This window comes from Cyclopterus lumpus, chromosome 13, assembly GCF_009769545.1.
Source record: "Cyclopterus lumpus isolate fCycLum1 chromosome 13, fCycLum1.pri, whole genome shotgun sequence".
Taxonomy (NCBI): domain Eukaryota; kingdom Metazoa; phylum Chordata; class Actinopteri; order Perciformes; family Cyclopteridae; genus Cyclopterus; species Cyclopterus lumpus.
Genome location: NC_046978.1, coordinates 7778054 through 7790015, shown reverse-complemented (window position 1 = coordinate 7790015; position 11962 = coordinate 7778054). Strand labels below are relative to the sequence as shown.

Genomic DNA, 11962 nt, shown 5'->3' with positions numbered 1-11962 from the left:
GCTAATGCAGAGCCGCTTTGACGCCACCGTGAGACACGGCCCGCACAAGTGGGCAGAGCCGGGAAGCTGAAGAGCAGAGGCCACAGGTGTTCCCCTGTGTTGTGTTCATTGTGCTGAACTCATTAATGAAAATCCCTCAACCCTGTCTGCTAGCACTGGTAACAACACAAGCAACATGCTACTTTATTGTCAGGGCTCTTAATTGTGGTTGATTTACAATGTGAGATTACTACATGCTACAAGACTTCATAATCGCTACAAGTAATTATCTCTGGATATTGTCTGTCACTGGAGATGGAAGATTAAGGAACCGAATGTGGTACTTTGTTGTTTTGTTTTAGAGGACAGAATGTTAAAAATGTCAAGTAATTAGTATTACCATTGCTGATGTGTTTGCCAGCTTGCACAAACATAAAGCATGCCTGATCTGTAGTGTTCTTACAACCCGCCTTTGTTCTCTCTGAGCTAAATTCCATTAAAAAATGCTCATCACGTTAAATGTAGTCAATGCAAATGCATTTCCCAATTAGTCTTATCTTGCAAGTCTGACGCTTCCAAAAAGCAAACCTTACACTAATTGTGTGTGTATATGAGTGTGTTTGTGTGTGTGCACACACACACACACACAAACACACACTTCTGCTTTTGTGAGCCTACTTTAAGGTTAAGAACTTAGATTTATGGTTGATGATGGATTAGCTTAGTCCAGGTATAAGGGTTGAGAGGTAATGCATGCAGTGCTTAAAGCTGCTTATCAGTTGTTGTGCATGGTTTAACCTGTTAAGTACACATTATGTGTATATTACATTGCATAAAGGTTTTCCATAGCACGGCGTAGGTGTTGAGTGATTTCCTATATGCCAGGTAGCCGTCAGTTTCAGTTCATGCAAATACAGTTTGAAGATCTACTTAAAGAGACTCAAAACTTACTTGAGACAAGTAATCCATTCCAATGTAGATTTAGTTGCTTACATTTTGTTTGCAGGTTACATGGTCTCTGTGGGGTGGATATAAATGGAATGAGGCTCTGCAATGCTCTGAAGTGTGCACTTTGACTTGTACTTGACAGCACCAACTTAATATAATAATCATTTAATAGTCATGCAACAATGATGTAGAGGATTATAAAGAACATGGGCACATTTATGGTGTGAGTGAGTTTCCAGTCTCTGAAAATTGATTTCCATGCTGTTCTGAAACACTGGCTGCCCATGGGAGTTAGATAATCTATCAAGTCCGTAATACATTTGTCGCAGAGCATCCTCATAGTAAAATACAAGGATGTATACATATGTCTTTGAGTTTAAATGGAGTTGCACAGCGACACAAGTGTTTATTTTTCAGCAAGGACATGAGATGCACACTTTACAATCCAAAAGGTGGCACAAGGCAAAAAAAAAGCCCCAGCTGAGCCTTCTCTAATAATCCTGAATATCATGTAGCAGGAATTACAGCACTTCATAGCATGGTATATTCAGTGGACATCTCGTCCGTTCCATCTTAAAGCTGTTCTGACAGATCATCCCTTGTGCCCACTCCATGGCTGACTGGTTTTGAGGAAAAGAGAGATTGTGAAAGCGAGACAGTCAGAAAGACAGAAAAAGCCAATACAGAGATGGAGTGACATGTATGCTTGCATGGCTACGCAAATGTGCCCAGAGACGCACTCAATCACACACGTTGTTGTCCTATAAGCCATAGAGAGACACGCAATCAGAATCACAAACAGCATTCTGACTGTTCAAACAACGATATGAGGACTATGTTGTCTCACCTGCAGTTGAATACACGCTGCAACTAATGCACACGCCCAGACATATTTGTGGATGGCATGGACATGATCACACCTTGTCGCAGCATTGATCAGCCTGTACAAACTCACGGCCCACAGATGAAGAGATCAGCAGCCTGTCAGACAAAGTGTGAACCCAAAGGCCATCGGGAAATCTACGTGTCCACTTCATTAATGTGGTAATCAAGCACAGCAGGCAATGTGACGTCAATTTGCGAGGTGCTGCCAGTGTGTGTCAACTAAGACACCTTCCTTCTATGTGTTTGTGAATGGCGGATATGTGACAGTGAATGCAGAGCCCGGTGCATCTGCCGCGCTCCCTCAGAATTTGTTATTTTAGGTGCAAAACAATTCTAATTCAGCCTCTGTGCTGTTCCTGCCAACGCTGACGCATCTCTGCCTCACTATTGTGGACTCAGACATGCTGGCATACTGAGCACTTTCGGCAGACTGGTGAAGTTTGTGCTTCGAAGTCGTTTGTCTTAAATTAAGTGATTTTCTTTCCAGCACAGGTAAGACAGTTGATCTACATACAACAAACCTTGGACAGAGCAGGGATGGAGCATGTCTGGAGTACAACATCCACAAATGCCAATCACCTCTGGTTTCAGCTCTCTATTTAACCCTCAAAAATAAATGGAAAATTAATGTGTGCTTTGGGAAATCATGTCTTTGAGAATCTGTTGATGATAATTATCAACAGTGATTTACCAGCATGTCCATTAGTTTGACACAAAACATAGACAGATATGTTTGCTCATACATTAAACGGTAAAGAGCCTCTTCTGGAACGCAAACCGTGACTCACCCTAAAATATCCAGACGTAACACTTCTCATGAATGATAAATAGGTCCGTTATGAGAGGCCGTTAGTTTAGACAATATAGGCCTTCCCTAAAAGCCGTAATAGCTATGAGCACTCATCACCGTGTCCCATCTTGACTGTTGGAATACCAATAATCGATCTGATGGCAGCAAGAAAAACACGTTGTTTTTCTCTGCCCCTGAGGCACCCAGCAAAAACAAACACACACTCTAAACAGATGTTTTTTCACAAGACAGAATGAAAACAAACGTAAACACAAGCAGCGATTGTTATATGATGAACCTCACCAAGCACGCCTCAGTGTATGTTTGTGTACAAGGTTTTAATTTATGGTTTGCGTATCTTTTAAGCCACTTTTGCTAAATATGAACGGCATAAAATATGAAAACAAAGGAGCAGGCTGGTTCTCACAAAGTGATACACAAGATTTGGTCTAATGCAGTGGTTTCTAAAGTATGTGTGGGGGGTCTCCGAGTACCCCAGCAAAATGAAGAACAGTCTCTCACTATTATTTCACTCCCAAGATAATAGCACAATGGGAGCATGTATTACTGGAATCTATTCTCATTGGAGATTAGAGTTTTCCTCTCCCTGCTGTTGTCAGACATCCAGTGCAGACATGTATGCAGCTGCATGGCCAATTAAAGCTGAGAGAGAAAGAGGCTGTTCCTTGGGACAAGAGATCAGCAACGAAGATATTGTGTGTAACGTGTCTCTATCTCGGGGATCTTGATATTAAAAGTTTGAGGAGCTCTTCCTTTTTATATGAGGTGCTGAAGGTCTTGAGTGTTCATATTGTGTGTAGCCATGGGAGAATAACCCTGTGGACTAAGGTTTGATCTATCACATCTAGATCTACTGACACACAGCACATAATAATGCTTCAGCAGAGTGCAATGCTGGGAGAGATAGCCTTGTGACCCGGGTACAACTCATAAACTGCAGTGCGGCATCAGCTGTATTAATAGCACACAGTCGTCCCCATGCTTCCTTAAAAACATGTTAATTCCCGTAAATCTTCTTCTGCAAATTAAAGACACGCTTCAAATGGCGCATCGTCTGTAATAACACATCAGCGGGACAACGCGCTGCATATTTAAACATCTGTTTCATAACCGTAGAAAGTGTACAGCCCACCAGCACTGCATTTAACACACGTTACGAGAACGCGCAGTTTGCCTTTCAGGCTGAATAGGATGGACTGAGAAAAGTAGAGTTTCACTCACCCCTTTTGAACATGTTGTATGCCTAGGTGTGTATCGTCTTCTGTCCTCTGAGAATCATCTATTCTTATATTCCAGACTTAAAACTTGTGCGCCTCAGTTTTGAAGTTGATCCGCAGCTTCCGTGGCTCGTCGTGTAAATGTCAGTTGTCACCCCACTGGATTGAGTCGCAGACCGCCGTGGATGTGGTGAACATTGACAACAGACACCACTCTCCGTTCACACAAAGTCTGGCAGACCGCCGTCGGACCTGGGAAATTAGGCGACAATCATCGTGAAACGGACGCACTGAAATCATCCCCTCGTTCCGAAATGACAGCAACTCCAGTGTGTGTGTGTGTGTGTGACGAGCATCAGCGCACAGTCGTCCGATACAACCTCTGATAGCCAACTCCTTTTTTTAGACGCAAATGAGCGTAGAGGCTGCAAATCAGTTCTGGGGGTAAGTCGACAGCGAACACACGCAGCCCCCACCACCACCACCACCACCACCACCCCTCCACACACACACACACACACACACACACACACACACACACACACACACACACACACACACACACACACACACACACACACACACGCACGCACACACGCACACACGCGCGCACACGCACACACGCACACACACACATACACACACAGATGTTTAAACTCAAGTGGCCGATCGACAATTCTTCTCCCCGTGCTTCAGAGCCTTTCAAATCGCATCATGTTCGTTAAAATCTCTAATTAACATAAGTGATTTGGATTCGCATTCCGCCTCTGATGTCGGATTATTAACGCAGACTCCTCAAATCCTCCTTAATAGTGTCGACTTTGATGCCTTCGGTTTCCTTAAAATCGCCTCTTTTTTTCTCCAGCTTGATCTTGTCTGAGAAGACCTCTCTGCTTTCCACCCATGGATCAGAGCTGGTAGCGCCTCAGCCCCTCGACCGGACAGCTGCTTGCTCCATCCTCTCACTGTCTCTGTCCCTGTCTGCCCCAGCAAGACACACACGGCTCCCTGACACCCCAGGTCTTCATAGCAAATATGAGGTGACACAAAAGGACCAAATCTACATGTAACACAACTATATTTACCCGTAGACCAAACACTCTGCAGAGGGAGAACGCTTTCATAAAAGCCGCTGATTTACTGATCAAATAGCCTCCACCCAAATAAATATCTTATAGATAATGGACTGATGTATTAAACTGATCCCCATTCTCTGCATTGCACATTTGATCAATGATACGTATTATTACATTATGTATTTAGTTAGGACATATTTTTTTAACTTTTCAATTTAATTTGTATGTGTTGTTGTATAAACTATAATTCATTATGAATTCATCATTTTATCCCACGCCTTGCTAAATTAACTGTGCTGCGCAAATTCCCTTTCCTGTTATATTTTATTTAAATTTCATATTTATTCTTTTAAGTTTTACTTTATTTTCTTGTTTACTGTTTTTCATTTGCACTTTGACACTGGTGCTCAGTGTATACGTTTGGCTAACTAATATTCTTTGTTATACTTAATTATTATAATTTATTTTTACATGGCCTATGTAAAGTACTTACTAAAACTGCCTTAGAAAACATATTTGGCTGTAAAAAAATTAATGTTAAGTCTTTCTTTTATATATATATATATATATATATATATATATATATATATATATATATATATATATATATATATATATATATACACACAGTATATGATCCTGTCCTCCTGTCCCGTTCAGTCACATCGGTTACATCGGTGCTCCACTGATCTCTGCAGTCGATTGGTTTTGCCTTTCTCTTCCTCACATGTTTCATGTTTGGTAAAAAGAAAAAATGGCAGCGCCCTCGAGTGAAGTCCAGATTGTTGCTGCAAAAAAGCCCACAGGTAAATATTAACACCCAATTATATATATTTGATAAAGTAGAAATAAAAATGTGTACTTTGTGGAGATATCTGGCTTCCACGTTGATGAGGAAATGTTATAATCAGCTGTTTTCAGCACTACTCAGTAGCCTGGCTACAACGCAAACAAGGAACTGCGTAACCACCACACGTCGCTGTACATGGTGTGTACTTGCTATCCAGCTCTGTCCAGTACGTTTAACATTCACGAAGACACACGTGCGCTTCTGCCGAGACTAGCTCGCATCCAATCAGCGTCCAGTGTTGTGACGTTCTCACCGGGACTTCACGAGTCTGACAGGTGAGATGTGTGTTCAAAGGGTTTAAGAAAGCCGGTGCGTGTCATCGTCACCATCGTTTCCAATTCCTGCCATTTTCTATGATTGCAGAATAACCGAAAAGCTTCCCGTTGAACACAACAAAGGGAAAACAGATGAGACTGTACAGGGTGATCAAAACAATACCGCCTGCACCCCTACCGGGGAGTCTCTGTGCTTTCTCACCGTGGCAGGGCTCCATGGGTCCTGCCTGCTTCTGACACCCACGACTGCTATTATTATTGTTATGAGTCACATTTCCATTACTGTTCCAAATGTGTCATGCTACGTTGACACATTTGTGGGGCTCTCCAATTCCATAGCTCTCTCACTCTTATAAGGTGGCTTGGTCCTATAGATCGGAGACACATTCGGACAACTTTCCTGAACTGTATTACCCGACACACACATGAAATGTGCTGGTTGCTCCCGACAAATAGCTTCACTGATTCAACTTTTGACTGTGACCCTTGCATGCTAGTCTCAGTTAGGTATAATAAATATGCTTGAACCTGTGTTCGCCGCACTGCTAACCGCTCAATCATTTAACTCTCTCCTCAGTCCGAGGACCACGGCGGGTAGCCAATCAAATTCCAGATGAAATCTTGCAAGACCCCGAGTTACAGGAGGCGATCAAAGCCCTGCCCGCAAATTACAACTTTGAAATCCACAAGACAATTTGGCGAGTGAGACAAGCGAAAGCTACGAGAGGTGAGCTTGGTTCTTTCTTAATACACTTCATTCAATTTGGGGGGCGGGGGGACATGCACGATTTTAGATGGGAAGAGCAATTGTAGAATACGCTTTATTGCAATGGTGAAATTGGGTCTGGCTGGTCCTCGCTTAAGAAAAGCCAACTATGTATTCTGCAATGTCCTAATGCGGCGAGAGTGAACTCTAACCATGGGATACATTGCACAACTGATTTATGAAAAGAGTTGCATTAGTTGAATTGGAGCATATGCTGGTTTAAGTAACATGGTTGCAATAAATAGTCTTTACAGAGCCTGTAAGATGAACAGCTGTAATTTATAGTCATATTATCGAACAGAGCTGGAGCACAAATTATGCTTTATGAAATGGGATCTCTGTCCCCAAACCTGACACTGACAACCATTAAACTGTGTCGCCATACCTTTTGTCATCTTGATTCAAACATATTTATTTGATGCCCATTAATGTCATTGTCACCACAAGACACAGCTAGTTATGGATGCAGGTGCCACACTGTACTTTAAATTGTACGGTTACTCACACCTCATTTACGCGTGTTAAAGATTTCATGTATGAGCACACTGGAAGCACGCAGGGTTGAGCGTCTTATACGCAAACACGTGTGCAAGAAACCATTAAATATGCCAACCATTAGTGCATCTGTGCTTTGACCTACTTTTGACTTAATCAGAATCAGAATCAGCTTGTACAATCTGTAACCTGCGGGGTTCACACCAGTTTATCCGGTGTTATAACAAATCAGAAAATCGACCCAGTTTCCAAAACGCCATCTAGGTCATCCCACAGTGACTCTGGCAAGACTGCCTTGACTTCATATCTTTTGTTTGTTGGTTGGGGTTATTTGGAAATGGAGGTCATTTAAACTGACACAAGATATGGGTCACAACAAATGGTATAGTCAAACCAAATAATCAAAACAAATCTGAATTGAGTAGCAAGGCCTTGCATCAGGATTGTAGCCTCAGGACTAACGGAGGGCACCGTGGGAGGCTTCACTGGCTTCACTGACTTCACTGACACCATCTACTGCTGTATTCTGTGGTCTTTGGCGAGAGGCAAATCCATTTTTACAATGTAAATACGACCAGGAGGCTTTGAGGAGGAGTCCCCTATTCATTCTGCACTACCCAAGCTGTTTTTCAAAATTACAAAGTCAGCTGTTTTAACTAAATTAGAATGGATGTTGCATACAGCACTCCACTTACACTATCTATTTGTAGAGGTATTGCTGGTATAATATTAAAAAAAACTCACTCTCACTCAGGACTAATCAGGTGGTGTGAATGCTTGTACTGAGAGTTATGAACCCGATACCTAATTTGGTACCTGAACTTGCGTATCGGCCGATGCCGAGTTCCAATCCGATAACCAAAACCAAAATTCAACAGGTCTTAATTCTCTCTCTAATAACTTTTTTTTAATACTCCTTTAAAAACCTCACCTTCAAACAAAGGTATTTAATAAAGTTTATTGTCAAACGTTTATTGACAAGATAAAATTTGAACACAGTATGATAACGTAATAATTTACCTTCGCCTAATTTTTACTGAATGGCGCTTGAGGGGAAATAAATCGTCCTTCATTCATGTGAATGTCAAAATAATGTATTCAGTCCTTCAATCTCCTTGGGTGACAATATGCAGATGGCATACCAAGAGGATTTAATATATTTTTTATACCCCTGTGGGGAGTGTGTGGTTTAGAGCTTGCTGGCTCTGCTTTTTTTGGTTGTGTGACCTTTTTATTTTTATCTCTCTCTCTCTCTCTCTCTCTTTCTCTGTGTGTCTGAACTCAGAGAGCATAACTCACCTATCACCCCCGTGTCTCTCAATTTCTCTTTGTGTCCATCTGTTTCTTTGTCTTTGAACTCCTCTTGAGTGTACCCTGTGCTTTTGAAATGGAGGACTGTGGAAGGTACAGCAAACATTTTATTTCAGCTGCCCAGCCTCCTTTTCTTCTGAGTTCATAAATAGTTAAAAGCTTTGTGTTCTTTTTTGCCTAATTTTCAAATTTTAATCTAATTGTGTTTTCGATATAATGTGTTGCACATCTCTGCTCTTCACAAGAGCAGCTTGGTTCGGACTTGTTCTAACTGCTGTGAGAAACGTCACACATTCAGTTAAGATGACAAAAACAAACATGGTGATAATAACTAGCTGCCTTGAGTCTAATGTTTTCTTTATAGAAAAGCAATTGTTTGAGTGATGCTTGGAAAAGGATATCAGACAGGACGTATTGGGTTTTCTTTTTCCACATAAACACACACAATAAACAATATGTTTTCTTAGGATTGCTTAAATGTGTTTGAAAACTATGTCCAAGGAATGTGCCGAATCAGCTGATTCATCAGTCAGCTCTAATGGAAATTACCATATGTGTGTTCCCTCCAGTTATATAATAATAATAATAATAATAATAATGATGTCCTTTGTCTTACAACACTTGTTCAGCCTTGCACTCAACTAGCGAATCTTACTTGGGAAAACCGAATAATTAGGCAAGACATCTCGATACAGTCAAGAAAGCAAAAAGCAGTACGGCCTTCAGTGTCTTGGAAAACCTTGAATTCATGAAAGTGTTCCCCTGAAAGGATTGTGAAATGCCCGGGGAGTTCTGTTTCCCAAGGTCTTCTCACAACTTAACTACAGACAATCAAAAGATTAGCACACTTGACAGTTGGTCTTCAGATGTTTCCTTCAGCTTCAAGACAAAAAGCAACATGTAGAGCATTTAGTTCCTCCTTTTAGGTGCAGTAACCTTTTAGAGGGTGGGGTGTGGGAAAATAAGAGTGATGATGATTGTAGTAGTAATAATAATAATAATAATAATATTGTAATAACACAATATTTAGAATCTTAAATTCAATTTTGATTTGAGAATTTCCTCAATGCCAATGTTACTTACACATCCAACTAAGCCACAGATGGCCCACCACACTAAACAGATTCAAGCAAATGGCTGGTGGCTGGTTTTCTTCCCCATTACGTAATGGTCCCTCTCTGAGTATTCTCTTTGTGTGTCCCAATAACAGAACTTTTTTTTATTTCAGTCCAAAATGGCCTTTTCTCCTCTGTCTGAACAGCATGTTCCTTTTATAGAAATAACAGAAGACATAGTTGTGTTAAGTTAAAGCAGCTCATGGTCAGGAGTATCTACTGATACTGAATGGAGTCTTATTAACAGTACATTTGAACACAATACCGAGTGGTATTGTGTCTTGTGTTTAAATTTGAGTCTACATGCAGGGGACTTCCATTCACTCCCATTTCACATGGGAATTTACGTTTACATATGTAAACATAAACTGTAAAGACTTTCCAACTATAATGTGTGATTTAAGAAGTGTCACATTTCAATATGTTATTTCTGAATGTATTGGTTAATTAATTAATATAAATGAGGTAATACTAAATAGTGCATGCATAGTTTAATACAGAACAATATCATTCAAACTGTGGACTCCAACATTACCATAAAGTTGAATCAACCCATGTCTTAAATGATTTCCACCAAAACTAAACATTATAACTCTTATGTATGTAGGATTCATTGTAGCTCTGTTACTGTATTAGTTTGAGCTATGTGTTCTGAACAAACACAATTCCTTATTTCATTATGTCCCCCCTTTCTACTATTCGCTATTTTGAAGTTGCATAACATACGTAGGGACACAGAAGACTGACACACATTTCCACCTGCATACACACCCACATGTCAATACAATTGTATTTATATAGTGCCAAATCATAACAGAAGTTATCTCAGGGCACTTTTAATATAGAGCAGGTCTAGACTGTACTCGTAATAATATTATTTACAGAGTCCCGAGAGAGAGAGAGAGAGATATAATCTACTACAGGATAAATAAACCCTGTATATATCCATATCCCAGTCTTCCTAGTCATAACCCCCCTTTTGAAAATTCGAAATAATCCCTCGGCTTTGTCCGTTCAGTCTGCCGTTTACTGATAAATTGGTATGTCTAGCACTTTCCAAGTTTACCTCCTGTCTTTGATAGTTAACATAAATCCACATGTAGCTTTCTTGCAGCCTGTTACAACAATAGGTTTGCATATAACGGCATCATTAGATGGACGGGGATTTACAGTTCATGGAAGCCAAAACTAATATCTTTGTCACTACACACTGAGAAAGCTGCATGTATGTATAGTACATGCAGTGGTGCACATTAAGTAACGTGTCCAAGAATAAGAAACCTCCCACACTTGTTACATCTGAAGCCGTCAGATGAACTCTTCTCGTCCCATTTCACGTCCATGTGGTTTAGATTCTTCCAAAGCGCTTCCAAAGGTAGAAGCACTTTATCATTTTTGCCTGAAAACATGCATTCAAACAGCCAGTCCCACCTCCAGGATCGAACTCACCTTTCGCCGGGGGCAGCAGATGGAGAGAAAGCGTTTTGCATCTGTCAGCTGTGGCCGACGTGTGCTCTGAAACCTTTCTCTGTTAATAAACTTGCCCTTTTCTAGGTAATGACCTGTCTCTCACTGTCTGCATGACCGCTTTGTGATCCCATAACCTTTCATCAGTAAGAAGTGCTTTCGCTCATCTTCCTCACACTGCCCCATCCATCACTCCATCTCATGGCCATCCAGCCTCAACCTCCTTGGCCTTTTGGCTGTTCCGGCTTTTATTGTTTAATGCCGTCTGGCCCTGAAGTGTTGAAATAGTTTCTTGACATATGTAAACACTGCGCTGAATTCAGTGTCTTCGAGTTGTAAGTGTCCACTGAGAGGTTGATGGATTTATTGAAGTAAGGTGCGGCAGAGTCTGGGAGAAAATGTCATGGTTGATTGAAACAAAGTCTTTGGCCCCCGACTTCCCACTCAATGTATCTGACATAGTAGCTGGGACTCCATACTGAACTGGTCCATACCTTTATGAATGCATGTTTGTGATCATATCAAATCTATCTACACAGAACATAAATTACTGCTTTACAAAGGGTAGATGGCAAAAAGACAAGTGTTGACAGGAATGATACAGTGTTGTAAAAAGTAATCCCAAAGGGCAAACAGCTGAACCCCTATGTTTTACAAAATGGCAAACAGACAACATCAAAATCAATCAGCAAAATATGAATTAATGGATCAGTCAACTAACAAGTTATTGAAACCGATCGTTTATCAAAATAAATTGTTCAAAATCT

General features: G+C 40.9%; 1 protein-coding gene across 1 annotated transcript in view; it reads left to right on the top strand.

Moving 5' to 3' along the window:
• Positions 1-5617: 5617 nt before the first annotated feature.
• The window catches only part of dph1 (diphthamide biosynthesis 1), a 51046-nt gene continuing 44701 nt past the window's right edge, over positions 5618-11962 (top strand). Inside the window, exons 1-2 of the mRNA XM_034548779.1 lie at positions 5618-5722; positions 6619-6768. Coding sequence (XP_034404670.1) covers positions 5671-5722; positions 6619-6768 — 202 coding nt within the window. The 5' untranslated portion in view covers positions 5618-5670. The remainder of the gene's footprint in view (positions 5723-6618; positions 6769-11962) is intronic.